The sequence below is a fragment of the Cryptotermes secundus genome, unplaced genomic scaffold, assembly GCF_002891405.2.
Source record: "Cryptotermes secundus unplaced genomic scaffold, Csec_1.0 scaffold19, whole genome shotgun sequence".
Taxonomy (NCBI): domain Eukaryota; kingdom Metazoa; phylum Arthropoda; class Insecta; order Blattodea; family Kalotermitidae; genus Cryptotermes; species Cryptotermes secundus.
This window is the reverse complement of record NW_019729897.1, coordinates 1,069,067-1,094,639: the sequence shown is the minus strand read 5'-3', so window position 1 is coordinate 1,094,639 and position 25,573 is coordinate 1,069,067. Positions and strand designations below refer to the sequence as shown.

The 25,573-nt window shown below is 39.1% G+C and overlaps 1 protein-coding gene across 3 annotated transcripts in view; it reads left to right on the top strand.

The window, feature by feature from the left end:
• The window catches only part of LOC111865692 (PR domain zinc finger protein 1), a 242,890-nt gene that overhangs the window by 143,422 nt on the left and 73,895 nt on the right, over positions 1-25,573 (top strand). For all 3 annotated transcript variants that reach the window (XM_033751925.1, XM_023853912.2, XM_033751924.1), the window contains one exon: positions 13,873-13,993. In XM_033751925.1, the coding sequence (XP_033607816.1) occupies positions 13,985-13,993 (9 nt within the window). In that variant the 5' untranslated portion in view covers positions 13,873-13,984. The remainder of the gene's footprint in view (positions 1-13,872; positions 13,994-25,573) is intronic.

Sequence of the window (25,573 nt, the reverse complement as noted above, 5' to 3'; positions counted from 1 at the left end):
TTGCCGTACCAGTTCCTCTTGGACAAGGACAAAGCGATGTGCAGGGGCGTTGTCGTGTAGCAACAGCCAATTCTTCCCACGCCAAATGTTTCGCTAGGGGATTTGCCTAGTTTCTGGCAGAACTTTATGTTTGCCCTTTGTTCAAACTGGCACATTTTCGATTTCCGCCACTTGCATTTAACTGCAGTTTACAATAGAGGTCTTAGTTCTACTGACACCGTTTGCACACAACTGCCTCTTGCTGTGACGAGAGATGAACTGACAGGGCATCATATCGTTCCTCAACCTATCCACTGTAGTGCACTGCAACGACGCTTTGCGGCCAGTCCACGAACTGGTAGTGTATATATATATTGTGCATTACAGCTCTCGTGAAAGAAGTTCGGTAGATCAGACGAGCTGGGGAGGGGGAGAATCAATCAGATTGAAATTCATGTTACTCTATTCTCATTTACCAACCGAAGAGGTTTAATTAATGCCAAATATGACGAATGTCATATGCAGGAAGGAGGTGGTACGATTGTTGTCAGACGTTAACATGAAGAGACAACAACGCCCAACCTGTGACAGTAAAGAAATGCAGAACATTGTGTTACATGGAAATATGTAACTTCGTACTATTGTTGCGTGCGCGCATCGCGGGGTGCTTATCTAGCCGTTGCCTGGCAATGCGTTGACATTTCACATAAGTAAACGACTTCAATGTTGTTGGCCATTTGACTGTATTCTAAAATTTATTAGAAAGTTGCAAAAAATATATCATCTTAAATTCTGAAGTAATTTTAAAATGATGTGAGGAGAAATTACATATGTGCACGGTGCTACAATTACTGTACTTAATATAATTGCTCTTCTCCACAGCGTCCAGACCGGTTCTGGGGCCCACCGGTACTCCTGTCTAATGGGTACCGGGGGCTCTTTCTTTGGGAAGCCAACCATTCACTTCCATCTAATGCCGATATCAAGAAAAGTGGAGCTATATTTCCACTCCCCCATACGTCTTCATGAGCCGATCACAGTGGCCACGCTGTCTAAGGCATGAACTGTCTCCGCTCGCTCAAACGCTGGGATCGTGGGTTCGAATCCCACTCAAGGCATGGATGTCTGTATTGTGTACGTTTATTCTGTATTTGTGTCCTCTGTGTATGTAGACGCCTTGTGACGGGCGATCCCCCATCCAAGGCGTCTACCGATGAAGAAGCTGAAGAAGCGGCCTAGGCCCAACAAAGGGCTGTAGAGCCATCCTTCCTTGGCGCTACAGCCCCAATTTGGCCCTTGGCCTACTTCCATGAAGATCTCCGTTTCACTTCGATTTACTAGATCTTAGACATTTTGGTAGGACTCCTTGGGCGGTTGATCAGCTCGTCGCAAAGTCTCTACCTGTACACAAACACAAGAAAACGCACACACACAAACACCAAACATCAATGTTCTGAGCGGGATTTGAAACCACGATCCCGGCTTGCGGGAGAAGACAGTGCGTGCCTTAGACCGCTCGGCTACCGTGACCGGCACAGGCAGCAATAGAACTGTCGTTTCTATGCTGCGGTCGGTAAACACCCCTCCCCCCCTTAAGAACATAAAAACAATATAGGAGAAACTGTTTTCTTTGTGGTCCGCTCCAAACATATGCACGAGGAAATAGGATGACTATTGCCAGGCAACGAGGCTGTAAACACGCATCCTTAACAAAAGGTGACCGTGTTTTCCACGGGTCCGGTACAGAGTAGTTATCTTGAAAATAATCGACTCTTAACAGGCAGTTAGTTCTCGGTAGGAGATAGCCACAGGAAGTTGAGTCGGCCTGTGAAGACTTAACTTGTGAACTGAAGGTTTTATGTGTGCTATACAGTGATATTTGGAGTGTGACAGTTATAGTTCCTTTGTTAAAATCCGTTGCCAGGAAAAGGATAAGGAAACTTTTGCAGAGGAATAGCCATTGTTTAGATCTGTTATCTAGCAACGACTAGCTAAAGCAGATATAGAGACTTTATTTACATGTTATAACTATAGTAATCTTGAAAGTGTAATAATAATAGTAATTTGTAATTTCGAGTAGTGAATATGCAAAAAAATCGGCTCACCAATCCAAACCCGCGCCTTTAGTCACTAGTACACGTGAAAATATAATGAATCTGTCAGCATACTGAGAACCAATCACCTAAAGATGACAGTCGAACCAACTTCCGAAAGTTGTGTTCATAAAATGCGCCTCAGATAATGGGAAATGTGTAACATAATATTCAGTAATGCCATGGTTAAAATAAGAGAGCCAATATCGGTGAAACCTTCAGAAAGCACGAGGGAAACAAGAATCGAACACAAAGATTTATTACTAAAAACTTTCCGAATGACGTTTTTCATAGAATACTGTTGTGAATAGTCACCTGGCTTGAACCTATACGTGGAGATAATGGTCATATATTCTGCATCATATGCACTTGTACTTGGCATATTGCACACATATGCCATTTATAGAACCAAAGTGAAAAAGTGGAAGTGAAAAGTTGGTGCTAAAATAAGATTCAGGGAATTTGGTTATGGGTTGAATTTCCCTCAGTTGGTGATAGATTGACGTTTGTCACCGCAACTGTGAAACTCGTGTTACATAGAAACGCCTATGAGGGAATGACACAGAGGTATCAGTTATAATTGGTTTCAAGTTTAACCTTTTGTGGTGTTATCGTGTATCGCTTCTCCTTTGGTTTTCCATTAATGTTTGGATGTAGCTGAAAGTTTTATATATGTACTTATTTATTTATTAATGTATTTATGTCGCTAGAAGTAGCTCAGGCTATATAGTGTCGAATGTAGAATAATTTCTTAATAGTGAATTTGAAACGATGCTGAAGAAAGTTATCATCGTCTAAGTCCAAGTGTTGTCTCGAATTTATTTGGCTTGACTGAAGAAAACCAGGAAAATAAAGATTACTGGTTCACGCTTTGAGATCTGGAACCGAGCTTTCCCGATCATAAAACACGAGAAAATTACATAATGAAGAACTTTACAACTTTTACTTTTCGCTAAATGTAATTAATATAATCAATTCAAGGAAAATGAGGTGGGCATGGTATGTAGCACGTATGGGTAGAAGAGGAATGCATATAGGATTTTGTTGTGAAACTTAGAATAGAAGAGACCACTAAGAACATCTAGACTAAATTTGAGGATAATATTAAAAATTGATCTTAGAGGAATAGGGACGTGGTTGTATGCACTGGTTTCATCTGTCTCATAGTACTGACCAGTGAAGGGTTCTTGTGAACAGAGTAATGAACCTTCGCGTTCCATAAAATTTTTGGCAATTGTAGAGTAGCTGAGTGATTGTCGGATTCTTAAGAACTTGGCTCAATGGAGTTCATTACTGTTTGTTGGTTGGTTGATTAATTTCTTAGTTAAGTTTTTATGAAGCAGGAAATTTACCCACTCGAACTGGACATCCTTTCTTTGAAAACGCTTTCTTTTCGTTTGCTGATTTATCATAATGCTGTTTACACTTTCACCGAGTAGGCTGTCGTGCCGTAATCCTCTACACTCATTGGTAGTCGGGAGGTGCTAATACCTAATTTCTATCGGAACATCGACTATCGTGACTGAAAATTTTCGTGGTTAACCTCAGCCCTTCCAGATAAATGCCAGGATGGTCCCTGTATTAAGCCATGAATATTTTCTTTCAAATCATTTCCAGTTCATCCATAAATCATCCATACAACATTGTGTAATTATATTATATAATGTTATATTACATTATAATTTTACTAACAGCGTCATTAAATAACCAGCTAATAACACTGATTCACACAGTTCCTACTAGTTTGGAAACTCGTCAGAGCGTTGCATGTGTATGCGTTATGTGAGTGGGTTGTACTCTGCCTTATGCAATGGAAGACCTTGATACAATTCATATCCCAGAATAGCATCCGAGCTGGGTCTGTATACCTTGTTCAGGAAGTGTTCAGCTGAAGGAAGCAAAGCCTGTGTGGCGTAAAAGTAATTACCGTCCTGGACAGACGTCGAAATTTTTGCTCTCCCGAATTTGAACATGAGTTTAAATTTAAATAATACTGCCTATCAATTCTGCTAGTGAATTATAATTATTCTTTCGACATTGTTATAGAAGCGAAATAGAATGAGCAAACAAAATGATGATAGATTATTCTTAACATGGACATTGATAAATTCTTCCGTAAACAAGATTGGATCTATCTGTTGCTTTGCAGATAATCACGATAATATTGCCGCGAGTTTATGGTTCGGTGACTAATAATAAGTGGTTTTGAATTGGATGATGTTCAAAGATGTTCAACCAAGGGATTCATCGGCTTTTAAGGTAAACAAGAGTTCTGGGATAAACTATAGTCTCTTTCTCCTTTTTGATACCATACGGGCCGCATAAAAAACAAAAACAAAAAATTAGGGGTCACACACAGACAGTCTGTTGCCTAGCAATGGTAAGGGGGCACAGAGACATCAATGTGATCTCACAAGCCTCCGAACAAAAATTAGGAGGGAGATGCAGAAACAAATGGACAAAACAAAGGCGGATGCACAGACAGCAGGGCGACGATACCATAAGCCTCATATTATTTTTTCAAAATTAGGAAAGCAGGCCAAACATGAAGAATCATGTATTCTAGAATACGGGTATAAAGCCATGTGGTCTGCTGAAAACTCAACAGACATTTCGGACGGATATATCAACTCCATCTTCAGGGACAAATAATGAGCTAAGAAATAAATCGGCGTGAAACAGGTAACAGCGCTGATTTATTGATTGGCTTTTTCTTCGAATGTGAAAATGTAGGCCACATGTTCTTCCGAAACGTCTGTTTACTATGAACGGATTATGGCCTTTTAACCAAGAAGATAGAACTTATAACAGCCACTGTGTGAAACGTCAAATCCTACAAGATAAAAAATAAAAAAGTGCAAAGATTCATGTAGTGAATTTGTCATAAAAATTATATATAATTTAAGTTATCCAATGGAAGTTAATGGGGAAGATACTGTGCGTGTAAGTGTGAGGTTGTATGTGCATAACATTGCCCCTAGCGTGCTGGCAGTTAGACTGTCCGGCAGTCATGTGTAAGCAACTCTATCTGAGCAGCTCTCTCAAGGTGGCATCAATAAATTGCGGTATCACATACTGCAGGAAAACTCACTGCAATCCTGAATGTACAATACACTAGTTTCTTATACGATCTGGGAGAAATAAATTTACGAAATCAACTTTCCTATCAGCCCACATATAAGGGAAGAAGTAAATGAGTTCGTCTTGCGCGTTTCCATATATGTTAACGCGTGAAACAGTGTTGAGTTAATGGCTTAATCCCGAGCTCTGAGCTTCACAGTAAGATAATTGCTGCGACTCGCATTCCTCGAAACATATTGTCATGTGTTAGTGACTAGACACGGGGTGTGGATTGGTAATTGGATTTATTGGACTCTTATAAGACGCAACTACGAATAATTACAGCGCTCTCGTTAATTCACACACTTTACAATTCATCATAGCACGCGCTGTATCTTCTCAGTTCATTTTCACTAGTTGTTGCTTGGCAACGGCTCCCAACATCTTACCTTCAATGTTCACGTCCTTACACGCTGGTGAATATCTCACGGCTCTACACAGAGTTGTCTTGTGAGAGAGTCGCCAACCAGTGAGGCCGGGGAAGAGCCAACAGAAAACACCACTTTCAACATTTCCTCTATCGATGCGTGCATAATTTTTGGCGTGTCGTTTACTCTGCTGTAACCTAGTAACGGCTCTATCTTCAGTTATGTCACAATGTACTTTTATCCAAGGCACAACTAAAATACTTAATTTAATGTTTTTGTGTTCGAGATTTTAATTTTCAATCATATTTAGACGGTACTTGCAACGTGAAAAAAAGGCCGCCATACGTGGAACCAATGTGTCTTCGCATTGTGTTCGTCCCACTGTCTGTGACTTAGTACTTACTTACTTCCTTACTAGCGGCCTCCGTAGTCTAGAGGTAACGTTCCCAGCTCATGACTCGTAGTACGCGGGTTCAAATACCCGGCGGAGGTCGTCGAATTTTTAAGGGCGGAAAGATTCAGGGAACAAGTCCTCCGGGAGGGACTTTAAGCCGTGGGTCCCGTGTCATAGCTTTACGGCACGTAAAAGAACCTCATACCTCCAAAGGAGGTCACTGAGCCAAAACTGCGGACGTTTCCCGCCCAACAGCAGTCACTAATACCTCCGGTAGATGGGGGAAGCATTATAGATACTTCTCAGCCAGTAGAGCCGGTCTCGCTGGCTGGGCGGGACTGATGGTAAGTACCAATACCGGTAGGATATAGAGACTGATAGAAATCATAGAGGGAAGCACAATGGACCACTATAGGTCTAAGTGCATGGGGAAACCCACCCTCTCTAATAACTAACTAACTACTTCCTTACTCATGGACCTGAGCCCTTCTGTAGGAGCTGCCAATTGTGCAGCTACTCAAGAAATTCCCAGCATTTTATGGAACCCGAATGTTCATTACCGTGTTCACAAGAGCCCTCCACTGGTCCCTATCCTGACTGGTCCCCTGTCTGTTACTTACTACTAGCACCTAAATATGGTTAAGATCCGATATGGAAGATTTTCAATACACGTTGCTGATGAATTCCTATTTTAAGCATTATTATTAATAAATAATAACTTACTTGTGGCCATAAATTGAGTTTTCTATGAATCCCATAAGTGGTCTTGCCGATACTGAAATCCTACGAAGGAGATTTCTGCCAAAACTTTCCAGACAATTTTCTTTAAGCCGCATTAGATAACAAAAATGCCTGGTTTCCTTAAGACCATAACAACCAGTATCCGACAAATACTCCTACAGATTCTGGTGAAATTCTTTACGGCATAAACAAACTCCACGGAGATGAGTCCTTTATAAGGCGCCAGTCACTCAGTTACACAAGAAATTTACAACATTTTATGGAACCCGAAGGTTGATTACCTTGTTCACAAGATCCCTCTACTGGCCCTTATCCTGAACCAGATCAATCCAATCCATAACACGTCACCCGATATTTTTATAAATATAATTTTACTATTACCCTCCTTCCCACGTTTATGCCTTTCTAGTGGTCTCTTTCTTTCTAGTTTCCCCACCAAAATCCTATAAGCACCCCTCACCTTCCGAATGCATTTTACATGCCTCGCCAATCTCACCCTCCTTCACTTGATCGTTCAAATTATATTTGGAGAAGGGTTATGGCGCCGGTCACGGTAGCCGAGCGGTCTAAGGCATGTACTGTCTTCGCTCGCTCGGAAGCCGGGATCGTGGGTTCGAATCCACTCAGGGAATGGATGTTTGTGTGCGTTTTTTTGTGTTTGTGTACAGGTGATCACCCGCCCAAGGAGTCCTACCGTATGTCTAAGATCTAGAAAATCCGAAGTGAACGGAGAAGTTCATAGAGGTAGGCCTAGGACCACTGGGGCTGTAGTGCCAAGGGGAAAAAAAGAAGTGTTATGACGTTCCGTTTTGTCCAACTTTCACTATGGCATAATTCCACTAATTTGTTTTTCACAATTTCTACTTTTAAGCAATCTTAATAACCTTAAAAGAACGTCATTGGTAACATTGCGTACTACGTTATGGAGCGCTCGCTACCCAATGTGATTTGTGTGGTACAGTTGCGTTCCGAAACAACAAACTTTCACTAATGTTCGTTTCATTAATTCCTGCCTTCTCTTTCGTAGTGGACATGAATGGTGTCCAAGTCTCTACCAATCAAGTAAATGAACTGAGGTGAAAGATCTCTGTGTACGGCTAAATACCTTGGTTATATGAGGTCTGAGGCTTTCTGGGTTATGCGCCAAGTAAATTTATGGTTCTACATGATACCGTAGGTCAGAAGATCCTATTCTAAACCCGTACGTTTTTGCAGTATAAAAAATGTTGGAGCCAATGGACATTAAACATTTCCATCTTGAATTAAAATCGGAATTTAAGAGCGTGGATACGGAAACCAGGCATTACAAATTTACATAGCGGCCGACCTCACGCGAATCGTAGATCAAGGTCCTGGCTTCTGCAGTTCCACTGCGGTGCCAACACTTGCAACACTGACCTGCCACACTTTCGATAAACATCTCCCTCGAGTACAGAGGACGTTATACCGTTTTGTTTTCAGCCTCTCAGTAACAACTAGCACCACACGGAGTAGNAGATGCAATAATTATTATAGTTGGTTTTTTTGGTATTAAAATTATTTTTCAGTCATTAAAATGAAAATTAATGGAAATTCATTAATTTCTATTAAAAATTAAAGTAATATTATAAATTTATCAATAATAAACTTGACTTGGTTCATCCTGGTCCTTCACACTAGCAATAGTACAAAATGACTCGTAGCAGCGTCCACTGTGATTGATTTATAAATTTGTATTTCCAAATTTCACTTTCCTTAATCATGTTTCGGTCGGATTGACCAGCTTCATGGACACGATCAATATTTATGAAACCACATTTACAAAGTCATTAATATATATAATAATATATTGTAGCTACATTAAGTACATAAATATATGAAATGTTTGGAACATTTATAACTAAATTATTTATATTTATTTAAGAATAGAGTTATAAAAAAAAGCTTTCTTTTTTTTAAACTAGAACCAGTTGTTCGTGTCTTGAAATTTCTTCTCATTAAAGAAGAAGATTGTAAGTTACGACGTAGTTGCAATGCCCCTAGTCTCGTGGTCCCGTTGGTAATACAACAAGATGGCTACTCCGACCGAAACATGGTTAAGGAAAGTGAAATACTGAAATACATCTTTTACAAATTAAACACACTGAACGGTGCTACGAGTCACTATATTTTTTCCTCTGGCGCTGCAGCCCCAATTTGGGCCTAGGCCTACCTAAACGAAACTCTCCTTTTCACTTCGGTTTACTTGATCTTAAACATTCGGTAGGACTCCTTGGGCGGGTGATCAGCTCGCCGCAAGGACGAGTCACTATATACTATTTGTCAATAATAAGTGAACCGGCTCTGTGGTCTAGTGGTCAGAGTTCCTGACTACAGATCCAGAGGTCCCGGGTTCGATTTCCGGCGCTACCAGATTTTCTGAGAAGTAGTGTGTCTGGAACGGGGTCCACTCAGCCTCTTGAGGATAATTGAGCTATTTCAAGAAAACGCGACTTCGGTCTAGAAAACCGAGATTAACGGCTATGGAGATCCGTTGCGCTGACCACGTGACACCCTCTATCCGCTAAAGTTGGCTCTAACTTCACCGACAAGCGGCGGTCGCTCTGTCGGTATAGTTCACTTGCGAACTACAGGCCATGGAGTTTGTTTAGTTTTGTTTGTCGTTAATAAGTGACAATTAGTTCAATGTATACTTTCCATTGCCGATAACGGTGACCCCGTGGTGTAAGGCATTAAGTATCTTCGCCTGCTCGAACTCTGTGGTCGTGGGTTCAAAGCATGGATGTCTGTGCGCGTTTATTATGTGTTTGTGCTGTCATGTGTGTGGGTGGCTGCTTTACGGAGGGCTGATCTCCCACCCAAGGAGTTCCACAGACTGTGTCTAGGATTACGAAACTGAAAAAGAGGCCAGAGCTCACAAGAAGACTGCAGAGCTATTGATGAATGAAATGAAGCTTTCCATGAACGTTAATGCCTACAGACAACTTATATAACAAGGGACATAAGTCGTTCAGACATGGAAGAAAGGCGTCAGTTTTGGAAAACCTCATGGCGTGGGACCATTTCGGATATTAATAACAAACACGAGCATAGGGAAACCATTAACAATATGTCACGTTACTTGAACTGGCTCTGAGTGACACACGGGACCGTAATAAATATTCGGTCTTCGAATGAAAATATATGTCTTGAATGGTTGAATGGGATTGAGTGTTGAAATTTATAGAAGGGATTTGTAAGTAACTCACCGTCAGAGCTACCAGCTAATGTTAGTTATTCGGTTGGCTAAATACTCTAACCACATGGAACTGAGCCCTCCTTCAGAAGCCACCAAATGTGCAGATGCTCAAGAAATTATTAACATTTTACGGAACCCGAATGTTCATTACCGTGTTCACAAGAACCCTCCACTAGTCCCTATCCTCAGCCAGATGAATCCAGTCCATACCACCCCATCCTATTTCTTTGAGATCCATTTTAATATTATTCACCCATTTACGTGTTGGTCTTCATAGTAGTTTATTTCTTCCTGTTTTTCCCAACAATACCTATATTCATTCCTCTTTTACAACATTCGTGCTACATGCTCTTCCAATTTCATCCTCCTTGATTTGATCATTCTGATTATACTTGGAGAAGCGTACAAGTTATGAAGCTCCTCATTATGTAGTTTCTTCAATCTTTCGTCACTTAATTTCTCTTCGGTCCACATATTCTCTTCAGCACCCTGTTCTCAAACACTCTCAGTTTTTGTTTATTGTAGTATAATATGCCTGAGCATCTTCAGATATGACTGTACATAATTAAATCGAAACTTCATCACATACTGATTCTGTAAGATTAATTTCAGCAACACCCATTTTTCTCACTGTCTCCCAAGTTTTGTTCCTCAGGTTTCCTCACCAAAATTGTGTATAAACTTGGTACGTGTTCCGTGACTGCTACAGCGTTCGTCTGTCTTATTCTCTTTTATCTATTATCAATAATAATATTACGAGGAAAGTATAAATTTTGTTGTTCGTCATGGAATTTTTATCACAAATTCACAGATGCAAGAACTGCCAGGCACTTGTACTCAAACACGCGAACTATGTACTTCCATTAGTATAGCAAGTCGGGTTATACTCCCATACAAAACAATAGGTAATATTATAGTATTATAATTTTATTTTTAGGTTCAGATATGGGGCGTAGGGCGGTAAATTGTTCTTCACCAAATTTAATCATGTTTATGGATAGCATCCAGATTATTATCCTCAAATATTTGCTCCTTGTCACATTTTAAGCGTATATATTTAGCGAATAAAGCAACACAGTGCGCCACAAACACATACAGGAAAACATTAAAGAACCCTGTTCTCGAGAGCAGCAGGCGGCACGCGTTCAGCCCCCGTCAAGAGAAATGATAAGAAAGACGACACGAACCTACTTGGTTTATGAATTCCAATAAAAATATTAACAAACCAGTTACAAATATTTAATGTATTGGAACAGCCGCTGTAGTTGTAAAAATTTTAGATGTCATGTCCCAAATGTATATTATTAATATTATGTGTATGTACTTTGGCGTTCAGAACATGTATTGTAATAGTGGCTCTTAGCTGTATTGATGTAAAGGTGTCCTTCTGATGATGGTCTCTGAAGACCGAAACAAGTAAGGGCATAAATAATTGAAATAAGAAAAAAATCTTCACTAGTCACATTAGAGGGAACTGTTTAACTTTTCACGAATATATTAGTTACTATAATATTAAGATTCTGTCTGGTGTTTGCTCGCGAGTTTTGAGCATGCTCTTAATTTTCTTTCTAAAATCCTGACCTTACTAGCATCTAATAAAGTTATTTTGTTCAACTTTATGGTGCTTATTCTTTCTCGTAGGGAACACGGGGTAGCATAATTAGTTGTGGGACTATGCTAAAAGCAGGAAGGTCGCGGTTTCGATTCCCGATGAGGTCACTGAATAATTTTCGATTTACCTAATCCTTCAAACATTACTATGGCCCCGGGGTCGACCCAGCCTCTAACAGAAATTAGTACCAGGAATGTTTCTGGGGGTAAATGGCGGCCGGCGTAAGGCTCAAAATCTCACCGCCGTCTGTGAACCGATTATCTAGAAAATGTGAAAGTCTCGACGTCTCACAACTGTAGGGGCCTTCACGACCTGTTAACAGAGATAGCTTTACCTTCTTACTTTTAAATTCTCTTTCAATAAATGAACAAGAGCAAAGAGCAGTGCGTGATATGACCTGTCTTGTTACAGTAACAGTTGCATCGCGTTGATGTCAGTTCTGAATAGAAATGCATGAGACAAATATGACTTCGGTGTAGGTTTCGTTTTCTTGTTATTCCGAATTCAAATAGAATTTTTGGAATTTCTTAGAATATATTTATTATTCAATATTTCTGAATACCTAATAACTTGAAGAGTTACAGTAAAACTGTAAGACATATTTTTATGCTTCTGCTCAAGTGTTTCAAGCCTGTGCTTTCCTACGATAAGAACTGGATCATACAAAGTAAATGTAATGTAATTCTTATTTATGTATCAAAGTATGCTTTGATATTTTGGATCGCAATTCGGAGGAATTTTATTTATATATTTTATTCCTGTATTCATACCTTTATTTTTAGATCTAACCTTTTTACAAAACATTCTTAAGATGCCTTTCAGTACCGTCTTTGAATGTTAGCAAGAAAGGGGAAGAAGGAATAGAGTAGAAAAGGAAATCAAAGACCATTGCAAGGAAAATAATGCAGCTTCCTCTCTGCAGTGGAGGCGTAAAACGTATTAGAGCTTGTACAGGATTAAGTTGCCGAAGTCTCTGATAATACAAAACCACAGACTTCATCATCACTTGACACTGGACTTAAGCAAACCGTCCTGATGTGTTCCACACCAGCAGTAATTACTTGACTGCAACAGAAATTCACGTCATCTTTCTGTCTCTGTATTTTATATTTCGAAGTGACTGTTTTCCCCCAGTTGAATAGAGCTCATGATTTTTATTTTATCATAATAATACGCAACGAGGGGCACGCGGTAGCGTCGTACAAGCCGGAAGGTCGCGGGATCGAATCCCGATGAGGTGGATTTTTTCATATTTTTTTTTCAATTCTTTCAGACGCGCTATGGTCCTGTGGTCGACTCAGCCTCTAACAGAAATGAGTACCAGAAATATTCTTTGAACGTTCTTGGAGGTAAAAGGCGGCCGGCGCGTAAGGCTGACAACCTTACCGCCATCTATGAGCTGATCGTCTAGAAAATATGGGAACCTCAACTTTTCTCAACCTTATGGATCTCCACGGCCTGTTACAGGGATACCTTTACCTTTTTTTTAATCTTAATATTCATCTTTTTATAATATTTGAAATTAGCAAATAAATCCAAAAGGCACCCTCTTGTTTCACTACTGTCACTCTTTATGTTTCGAACCACCCCCTTAAACCCTTTCAAATTCTTGGTATATATGTCCACTATTATTACTCTCGCAAACAAGGGAAAGAAAATGTCTTTCAGTGCTGCAATTGAATACGTTGAATCGATAATCAAAGTGGCTGCATTACCGGTAATTTTTACAGGATACCGTACGCCTGCTCTGGAATGTGAAATTCTTTGTAACAAAACCCATCTTTCAAGTAAAGTCTTATATTTGTTACTATTCGGTAAGATCAAAAAAAAAAAAAAGGAAAAAGCAGTGGTACCAGCGTGAAATCATAAATTCTCCTTGCCGATACACTTTAATGAAAGAGAACTCTTGCCAAATTTTTTTTTCATTTCCAAATTCAGAGTTGAAAACAAAGCATAACTTGCAGAATCACAGTATTCTTATTGTCGTACATACAGAGAAATACTTTGAAACATTTTAAACTTAATCCAATCAGCGGCGCCGTCGTGTTTATTTACGCTTATATTTTAAAACTGCAACTTTCATATGATCATGATTTTCATTAAATATAATCACATTCATAAAAAATGATTAAATCAAGTATTAAGTTCTAAATGATTAGAGAGCACTTCATTTAGAAACACTTCATCCTATTGCACAGTTAAGTTTCAGATGAAATCACACAGAACTAGTAGAAACAAGCTTCAGAATATGTACCATATTTTGAAACAAGTGTTAAACTGAGAACGAAAACAATAACAATTTATGAGGAGCAACTCTTTGAACGATTTCTGCTCTTCTTCTGTTTCAGGAACAACAACATTCTGTTGAAGTTGTGCCCCGAAATCTAAGGCACTATGACGACAGAAATGGTTCCATGGACGAAGTAATTCGCAGGTGACATCTATCGGAAATTTTTGGCCATGCGTCAGGTAGGCAGTTCAGTGGTTGTTACTTTATTGAAACTAAGAGGGGAGATCACATGTGAGAGTCGGTATTACAGCTCTAATATCATTCCATTTATTCCTATAATACTGTAAAATGTCCTGCACTAATTTTGTTTACTCTTATCAGAATACTCAGCCACTTGGATTCAGTTTCATATCATGTCATTTGAATGTACTCTAAATTATATTTTACCTTAATCTTGTTGGACTTCAAACTTAGTTATAAAATTAAATTCATCCAGAAAGAAAAAGAGAATAAAATTATTTATGATAAAATATTTCATACGTGAAATAAAATAAAAAAATCATATCTATATGTATCAAGTTTGATTTTGTACGAAAGCAAAATTTTCCAACGTTCTAGTTCGGTTTGCAATTAACCATACCTAAACAATTTATCTAAGGAACATTATCTTCCGATGTGTGACACCGTGTGGTTAATTGTCCCTTAGGAGGGACATATGACCTCCATCTACTATATTTTATGGAACCAAGTGACTATTTCGACGCCCCCACTTAAAAAATTGCTGAGGGGATAATCTAAAGGGGAAGCACAGTAGATCGCTGTAGGTCGTGGTACAAGGGCCGAGAAGGCCACCTCTTATACATTCATTCATTTAAGGTAGAATACTGAACCAAGTTAACAACCAGAAAGAACTTAGCAGCAAGCACAGCTCTCCTGAAGCTGAAGGCAAAATTTTCCCCCGAAATATCTGTTAACTTTACGAGAATACATAAGCCGGAATGTGGCTATTTTGGTAAATAGTACAACTTCAAAATTCATTTTATGTTGAATAAGGAAAGCTCGCATACAGCACAAAGTGAACTTTAATTTCATGTTTTCATGCGTCTAGTAGAGTTTTGTTTAAATTAAATTCGTGCTTTGCATATGGAAGTTCTAGTTGTGTTATTGCTGATATAATTTTTCATGTGAATAACATTTTCTGTTGACTACTGTTCACAGAGTTTTTCAATTTATAATTGTTATAGTCAACATTGAGCTCGCACTATATGAAGGAAAGTTGGCTACACTGTCTTCGCTAACAGTGAAATGTGATGTTTCAAAAGACAGGACGTTTTCTTCTAATCCCTTGAAATAACATTTTGTTTGAAAACCATGTAATAATATAGTTGCACGGCGACTCGTAACGCAAATATCTCAGGGTATTGCTCATTTAATTAATTTATTATTTATGTCTGAAATTTTTCTTTAAGGTAAATTTGTGTGTGTTTCAATTTTCATCACCGATCCGTTCCTCTGTGCAAAGGGAAAAGAAGGGTTGCCAATAGAGAGGATTGTCAACGTCTCAAGAGTCCTAACTGGAGCCGAAAGATGTCAGGACCGTGCAGAAAACTAACGTTCTTAGTCATTATTTGACATATATGCTGGCCCTATTTTAAATTGTCCAGGAAGTGGAAGAAATTCAGTATCAGAACTGACTCAAGTTTGTTCTGTTATAATACATAATTAATATTCAATTAATATATACTAGTAATTACTAATTTTAAGTATGTATTTATAGTGAATTTTCTCGCGATATGGAATATTAGAAGAATGATATATCAGAAAAATATTTCTGAAATGCTGGAAACAAATTGTTTAGAATAAAAACGAACTTGCAAGAGTATAAGCTAATTAATAAGCAGAAATTTTTTCTTATCGATGCAAGAGAATACAATAGCTTACGAATTTCTCTGGATAAACCACAACATGTAGATTGAATGGTGTCCCTTTGGTATATGAAACTTGAAATTTGCTTATGCAGTTCTCTTATTGTTGTCGTGACGCTGTCTAGTCCGGCATCAGTATAAAACTTCGTTTACATAATTGTATTTATCCAAAAATGTGTTGTAATTTATTCAAAATTACATTGTCTGTTCCATATTTACCCTTCGCACAAAGCCCTTTTCAGTGATCCTAAACCACAGTATATGGAGTAAGATCATGACACTGTTTGCCATCTAGTGGGGAAAATTATAAGTTTATGGATTTTGCGGTTAAGTAGTTCCCGCGATTCTCGATACCGCTGCACCCACGATATCTCGTTCCTAAAAGGAACGTATGATTTGCAGACTAATATAGATATTTTAGACAGCAGTTGAAAGTATTGTCTTTCCGCCATCATAAATAGTGTAACTTCCAGTGAGGCGTAGAATAGGCAAAGTTATCCCTGAGCTTAATTCATTAAGCACCACGTCTTGAAGTCGTATATGAGAGAGGATGTATAGCTCGGCCATTCTTAACCTCAAGAGCTCAAGAGGTAGTAGGAGATGTGTTGTCAGCCCTCTCCTCCATTATGTAGAAGGCTGGGTGTGTCCCAGAGCCGGTCTGGACATTATGGATAAGAGAAAAATCTTTTGGTCCTACCGGGAATCAAACACTGAGTCCACGGTATTTCAGCCCGTAGGCTAGTCTCAATACCGACTGAGAAAATATTGGAGGACATATTGTAGAAGACCAATAGTTTAACTGTAGGAACAAGAAATATGTTAATTTGTTTTCTTAATGAACATCTGAGGCATATCCCACTTAGGGCATCAAAATTTTATTTGAAAAAACTGTTTATTCCCCTGAAATTTTCTCTTGTTCTTCTTGAAGCAGAACTGAAACAATAAATCGAAGCTAACGTTTTGAAATATTTTCTGCCCTTCTCGTTGAATACAGTATAACCAGAGACTTGGGCTGATTAAAATTTGTTAAATGAAAACTAAAGTAAAGGACATATAAATAATTTTATATAGTTTCTGTTTAGGGAATAATATGAAATAAAAAATGCCATATCACCATTGCTTCCAGTTTTACTGAATTTGCAATTGAACAGGACACGTCAGGTTCTCGTCTATGAAAATAATTTAAATTACTGGGCAAAAATATATAGACCCTATGGAATAAACCAGAAGTTCTGTTAAGGGTTCATTAGGAAGTAGATTTGAAATAAATGCAGGAAAAATGAAGTAAATAATGTCTCATCACAATCGCAAGCTAACATCGTAATACAAAGTTCTTCACTAAAAAATCGTAAATGTGACAAATATATTTGGGTAAGACAGTGACATCAAATTTTAAATAACGATGAAGCATAAAACGAATTCTGAGGAATGTTCGCTACCATTCAGTTCAGAATTCTTTGCATTATACACGTATTCTCAAATGTTAAAAATATAGTGCTTAAAGGAAACAAGACTATAATTCTGCATATTGTTGTTTATGTGAATAGAACATGATGTTTTGCTTGAAGGGAATCCATAGAATGGAGATGTTTGAAAAGAGAAACCTGAGGAAAATATTAAGAGTAGGAAACATAGCATAGTGGTTGATTGAAGAAAATTATGTATTGAGAGACTTTATAATTCAGACACTTTTACAAGTGTTGTTAGAGTAATCAAGGAAAGGAAAATGACTGGGTGGGGTATGTGACACTTTTAAGATAGAAAAGAAATACATACAAAGTTTTAGTCGCAAATCATGAAAGGAAGAGAGAACGTTTGAGGCATAGGCATATACATACGGGCAAATAAGTTTCGAGACTAATATTTTAACAAAATGTTTTAAGAACTGCACATATTGGCAACCTAGAATTTTTCAACGTAATTTCCCTTCAATTCTTTACAACGTTTCCATCACGTCCGTCATTGTTCAAAACAATTTTTAAAATCCTAAACAAGAATAATTAATTCGCATAGGGGGGGGGGGGGGAGTCCAGCTGGGTCCACTCGGCACATCGGCCACTGATTGACTTATTGTACCTGCCCCGGGTGATTATGATGATGGAGAATTTGATGGAATGAAGATTGGCAGGGGAAACCGAAGTACTCGGAGGAAACCTGTCCCAGCGCCACTTTGTCCACCACAAATCCAACTTGACCAGACCCGGGCTTGAACCCGGGCCACCGCTGTGGGAAGGCAGCGACTAACCGCTTGAGCTATGGCGCGGCCTTGAACAAGAATATCTGTCAACACTTTTTTCACAAATAATTTAATACCCTTAACGTCCAAGAAATGCTTTCTTTTTATTGTAAACCCTTGAGTTTTGGAAACAACCGGAAGTCACCGGAAGACAAGTCGGGAGAGTACGGCGGATGATCCGTGGCAGGGATACGCTTTCCTGCTAAGAACTGCGACACACGAAGCGAAGAATATGCCGGCGTGTTTTCGTGGTAAAAAATCAATGAGCGATCTCTCTACAGTTCTCCTGGCTTGCACCTCACGGCATCAATAAATCTTTTCAAAACGTCCACAAAGAATGTCTGATTAACAGTGGTTCCTTCGGGTACAAAGACAAAGTGGAGAATACTCCTGATATCGAAAAACAGATGAACATTGTGGCTCTTTTGGCCTGGGAATTCACCATAAACTCTTCTTAGCACATTTAACGATTTTATTAGCGATTTCTGCAGCTTAATACAAAAATTCACATTCACTGTCTGTTCCATCGTAAGCTCCATTTTCGCGTCTGGACCAAGTTGACGACACACAGTGATCTAACAAAATACTATTCAACGAATACTGAACGCAGCGTATTCATATTTTCCACGTGAGCTCTGTCTTGTTGCGTCACCTAACATTCAAAGTAACAGCGTTGCCAGATCATCTTCAGCGAAATTAAAAATTTGTTTCTAAATGTATTTGCCTATCATTGTGTGAAGTGTCCAACATTTCTTCTATTGTTGCTTGCGTATTCATTGCCGCGGGAATATTTTTATGGAACCTGTGCGTGGTAACGGTAGAAGATATAACAAATAGACACACATACTGACAGGATATATCAGATTCGAGGTTGAAATGGGTTCAGGTGCCATAATATATATACCAAGTTTCATAAAAACTAATTTAACCATTCAAAAGTTGATAGTAAGAGATGTGCAGACGCAGATACAGCAAGGTAATGGCCTAAGGCAAGATAAATTTATGCCTGAACTTAACTAAGCACTATGCTATGAAGATGTATGGGGGAATGGATGTATACATCCATATATTCTTGACATCTGCACCAGTTGGAGGTTAGTGGTTTCACACCCGGGGAAAGAGCCGCGGTACGCATCTACTTTTGTTTTCAAGGATAAGAAAAGTAGGCTAAAAATATATTGAAGAAAGAAGCTGACAAAATGCTGTAATACAAAGCTCTGACAGAAGTAGAGCGCATGTGAGCTGTGACAGGGATGGCAATATCGGTGACCCTAAGTGCTACTGGAAACCTACGAAGATGATTTCAGAAGGATTCAGAAGACATCCCTGATAGAATATCAGTACGGAAATACGAGTACAGAAGACTGCTGTTCTTGGAACATAGCACCCTTCTTGAGGGTTGCACACACATAACATTTATTTGAACATGAAAATGATTTTACGTGAAGCTGTTATGACATGAACTTCAGGGACAAGTTTCGAAACAGTCTCATGAACAGTATACCTTACAGTAAGGTGTGAAATTAGAAATATTATGATAATAAGAATAACGACAACTACACCACTCCACTAATACTAATAAATATTTACTCTTTGGCTCTACTGAATTCTAAGAACCTTGGCTGCTAAGACAGATGGGCAGTTTTCTCTACTGTTTGCCTGTTCTCTCCTCTTTTTTGATATCAGCCCTCGTAAATTATTCTGTACGTCTTCCAGCCATCTGAATCTGGGCCTCCCTGTTTTTCTTCTGTATTCTGGCTTACTTCCAAAACATCCCTCATTCACCCCTGTGTGATCTATTGAAATCACGTGCCAAAAACTCCATCCTTCTCGTTTTAATATCCGCTACCAGAGCAAGGGTTTGCAAGTAAAATCTTTCTAATTCAGAATAACGTAAAAAAGGGACGGTCCGAATTGAGTGAAAAGTCTAAATTAACGTATGAGTGGCCTCGCTTCAGAATTACCGTAAAGTAAGGTAATATAAATCTTTATTAATTCCTGCCGTAAGCTTTATTCTTAAAGGTACGAAACTGTATTATTTTGAGTACAAATTACATAGTACTAGTGCATTCCGATAATTAGCTAATCCGACAGGAATTGGTAATTTGCATCATTACAGTTTAATTAAGAAAAAAACTTTGTTCTGCTTGAATAGAGTACATAAGTATACATAAAACATAGAAAGCAGATCGAAATGCAGAGAATTCTAATTAGTGGGGTCCAGATTACTAAGGTTTCACTGTATAGTTTCCCCAGCTCTTCTTTGCTTCTGGTTGTCCAAACCCCAATGTGCAGTACGGTGTAAGAGCAACAAGAACTTCTGGGAGGAAATAATCGCCCATTTTCCTTTTGTACGACACGGACCACATAGAAAATTACGCCTCAAATATATCTTCTATCGTTCCATGTGTATTTGTTGCAGCGGTAACATTTTTATCGGTCCGTTGCCTAGCAACATTATAGGATACACATATGGACACAGACTGATTGGAGGGATTTATGAAGTACGCCCATGAGATGGGCTCAGGTGCCATGATATGCCATGTTTCATAAAGACATTAAAAAGTTAATAAGGGGATTAACAGTCACACAGACAGCAGAGCGATCTCATAAGTCTACTCTTATTTTCTCAAATTGAGGAAAGTAGGCTAAACGCTAGAAAAGGGCGACGCCTAAGGCAGTATTTACGTGAGGTGAGAAATGTTACGACTCGCGCCAACACAGGAAACACTGAACATCACTCGACATCCTCAGTTAAATTTATAACAACTACAATATTAATCTATAAGGCATCAGTGCAACCTTGGTGCGGATGTCCATACGCCGAAACTCTTCACAGATAATACAGAGCTGTAAAGTCTCTGCAGCAACAGAATAGCATACATAATTACAGCTTTAACTTGTCTGTTTGAGTAGATTCCAAAGGGCTCTGATGATGGTGTATAACACAGAATTACTGGTTATTTGGGCTTGTCAAGTGTCCGGTACGTTTCGGAAGCTGGATCCGTTTACGTTCTCAGGTGACGGGGAGAAGATCCCTACTCCGTTGGATCAGTTGAGGTTACCTTTTTCTAAGGTACCCAACAGAGTAGGTGTCTTTACCCCTTCACCTGAAGACGGAAACAGATCCAGTTTCCGAAACGTTATGTTTTCTAGTTTCTAGATTACCGAACGACGGACAAAGCCCCCAAACCCAGTAATTCTATGTTTTATATATGGGTTAAATATTTGAATACAAAGATTTAATTACATCAGATTTGAATGAGAAAAAGAATCTTATAATTGGTATGAATACTGAATAGATAAATATAGTATTTGTGTTTCACGCGACGAAGAAATCAAGTGATATTCTGAAGTCGCAACTTCGTGGCCAAACAATTTACGGCCTGTTTGTTTGGTTATGCAGACCGACATAAAATAAATGCTCCACAAGATTCATACCATCTTGTTCTGAAAGTAAGTTGCTTTTTAATGTTTTATATCTGAGTAGTAAACTAAACTGCTTTGTATTCAAAAGGACTCTGGTTCTGTTACTGGTCAGAAAACTCGCTTCTCTGGCTCACCTCAGTCGCTTCAGGGTGGTGTCAAGTCAGAGCTTGAAATACGCAAAGACCGCTTTCCTTCGTGTCCTTCCCAATTGATCAGTCGTCTCTATGGAACTTTAGCAGTTTAGAAATCATCATTAAATCAAGCAGGAAACCAGCAAAAGAGAAACAAAAGGATAAATACTTTGACGCTGCAAGTTAGGCAGAGTTCAGAAAGGTATTCTATGTGCGCATTGAACAGCATAAAGCAAGTCCAGTTAATGTTTAATGCAACTTTCGAAAGGTAAAATTACCCACGGATAAGTAAGAAGAATGACATATATCCATTATCAATATCCTGTCACAATGGTAAATTTTTTATTGCTAGTGGGTTGGGACTAAGTCCCTTGTACTGCGGCCACTTCTGGCCTATTGTACCAGATGATAGGTGAGGGTGATTGTGGAACAATCGCTGGAATGAAGATTGACAGGGGAAACCGCAGTACTCGGAGAAAACCTGCCCCAGTGCCACTTTGTCCACCACAATTCCCACTTGACCAGACCCGGGATCGAACCCAGGCCGCCGCGGTGGGAAGCCAACGACTAACCGATTGAGCTATGGCGTGGCCAACAATGGTAACTACACATTTTATGGAACCCTAAGGTTCATTACCCTGTTCACAAGAGCCCTCTACCAGTTCATATCCTGAGCCAGATCAATTCTGTCCATATCACCCCATTTTATCTAAGAAACATTTTAGTATTACTCGCCCACCTTCTTCTTGTTCTTCCCATAGTTTTCTTTCCTTCTGGCTTTCCCAGTAATATCCTACATGCATTCCTCGTGCTACATGCCCTGCCCGTCTCATCCCCCTTGACATAATCATTCTTACTACACTTGGCAAAGACTTCCAGGTATTAAGCTCATTATTATGAAGTGTTCATCTATTTTGGACCGAAATATTCTCCTCAGCACCCTCCTCTCAAACCCCATCTGTTTATATTCTTCCCTTAATGTCAGAGACCAAGTTTTACGCCCATAAAGAACAACAAGCAAAATTATATTTTTGTATATTTCAAGTTCTATATTTTTAGACAGAAGACGAAAGACAAAAAGGTTCTGGATTGAATGGCAGCATGCATTACTCGAATTCGTTCTCATCTTAATTTCCTCCTGTATGAAATTTTGATTTGTTACTGTCGTTCTCAAATATCTGAAATGTGTCACATTTTCAAGTGGTCTCATACCTGTCTTTATGTCATGATTTTGCCTTGCATTCTGATGACGAGGCAGCAACATATACACAGGTTTCTCTACGTTTACTTTTGTCACAAAGATACCTAATTTTAATAAAGTAAAAAAAGCTAAGCTGTCCCTGTGTTTAACTAAGCACTGTGCCATGAAGGTGTATGGCGAAGTGGATGTATAGACCCACATTTTCTTGACTTCGTCACCAGCTGGAGGTGAGTGGTCATTTTCAAGACACTGCCGCTTTACCCCCGGGGAAAGAGCCCCCCGGTACGCATTGGATAGTAGTCTGGGTGGACTTCAGGGCCTGTCTGAACGCCATGGAGACATGAAAATTCTTGACCTTATCGGAACACGAACTCCAACCCTTCGGTTATCCAGCCCGTAGTCCTTCGCTTTGCTGACTGCGCTATCCTGGCTCTTATAATATCCCGTCTAGTTATGATATAGACGATAAAGCATTAGTAATAAGCAGTGGCCAGTAATTAATACAAGAATTTCTGGGAAGACCTAATCGCCTATACTCGTATTTCTTTCGCTGAATTTTGAATAATTAATACGAAAAGGGCCATGTGTACGTGTTGCCTATGAATAATAGGGCACACACACAGACAATTAGTGAAATTATGTCATAAGCTTACTTTTATTTTTAAAAAATGAAATAATTAAAAATTAACTGGAAAATATGTGACGTGTGCTTCGAATTTCTGTCATAGGATTAACTGTATTGAACCGGTACTGTGGAACACATAGGCATGCACTCCTCATCAGCATGAGTACATGGCCCCAGATGCTCTTTGCTGTCAATGTGTATCACTTATGTTGATGCTAGCATTCATCTGAATACCACGCAGCATAGTATGCATGCTCTGGCCGATAAAACATGATACAGCAATGAAAATGTAGGTCATGCAACAAAACATGTTTATTATGAAATGCAGTTTCATACAAGATTGAAATATAATGTATTACTTCATAGATGTGCAGTTTAAGCTTTATATAACGTACACAGTTATTTAATATGTAGATATATTAGGTAAACAGGCGGTGTAATTACATCTAGATATACATGCATTCGATTCCAAGACAGGAAAGTAAATTTTCTCTGTGTTACGCTCTTCTTTTTTTTCTTCGGAAAATTCATTATATGAAATGATACAATTTTTCTTGTTTACTTAAATATAGAATTGAAATTGCTCACATTAGGAAATTGGATTTTATGATTACTTTAAAGCAGTTTAATTGCAATTTAAACGTGAAAATATTAGTCATAAAATATGGCAGACTCTATAAGCGTTGTAATTATAATTTTTACATAATATTCATTGAATTATTAAGCAAAAGTCAAAGATAAGTTGTAATTCAGTTATGGAGTGCCTTGCGGTTTCATGCGGAACCTGTTATAGACGTTGGATCAACACAAACTTGAATCAAAGGTTTGCATGATCATATTCGTGCGGTTCCTTCTCGTACCTAGTAATGGAGATTGCTCATTAGTTTCGCTGACCTAATTATCTCCGCCTACAGCCCACATTGTTCAGGGCTGCACAAAATTTATGACTGCCACACGAGCGCACGGAGTACGTCCGTTGCAACAAACGTACTAAATGACGGACGTTGCTGAGAACACCACACAGTTGCAGAATGCGATGCGTAGTTTTTTGTCTGCAATTGAGCCAGAAGAACGAGTAGCATTCGCCTCTCTTGTTTATTTCTACATCGGACGTCACGACGTTCGTTACAACGGACGCATTTTGTGCGCTCGTGTGGCCCCAGCCTTATAGTCTAGTTTATGACTGCACAAGGAAACGATCACTTCTCTTGCCTGCCGGATGACTAGTGGTTCTCTATCTCACACTTGCAGCAGCTCATTCCTTCCTGACCCGTCCTCAGATGAGAAGGGGGAAGACACCTACCCTATTCCCTTAAAAGAGCTAACCTCAATCACTGGAGAACCCCTGTCAGATTCATTACAACTATTTAATTACTGACACCAGGCTAATTCGGAAGGAGATAACAGGAAAATGTGCATTAAAATAGTTTCTAGAACACAGGACGATGGACAAAGTCCAAAAAAAAAAACCGGTCGCTTATTTTTTTTTTCCCCCTTGGCACTACAGCCCCAGTGAGCCTAGGCCTACCTCCATGAACTCCGTTCACTTCGGTTTTTCTAGATCTTACACATTCGGTAGGACTCCTTGGGCGGGTGATCAGCTCATCGCAAGGCCTCTACCTGTACACAAACACAGAAAAACGCACACAGACAAACTAAACATCCATCCCTTGGGTGGGATTCGAACCCATGATCCCGGTTTCCAAGCGAGCGAAGACAGTATATGCCTAAGACCGCTTGGCTACCGTGACCGGTGTCGCTTATTTAAATGCCATGAAAATTCATACGATCTGTTAAAATAATCTTGAAAATTCTTTCCTTTATTTTTTCGTATTCTCGGAGGAGGGGGATTTAAGACAGCCGTAGAATCGACGAGAGTTTTCATATTAACAGGGGTTATATTCCGCAACTTCGATAACAAACAAAATTCCAAGCTTCATTGAAAGCTGCATGGAATCTAATTGTTAATATTCGAAGACAAACTTTGAATTCTATCTCACTTGAAGTTCTTCTTTGGACTTACGCTAACAGACTAAATGACGCTGCGTAGGAAGACAATGTTATTGCTGATCCCTATCACAGAAGTCTTCGGCGTTAGGCTAACAACGTTTTACCTAAAAATATTCCGTGGTATGAACCGTTTACCCTAGAAACAGAAGCTTGGGAGGAACAGAGAGAACACATAGCCTTATGAGTGAGGTTTATAACCACTACGGCACGGCTTATTTGCTTTAATGCGGGGTGTGAACTTTTAAGAGTGTGGGGGGGGGGG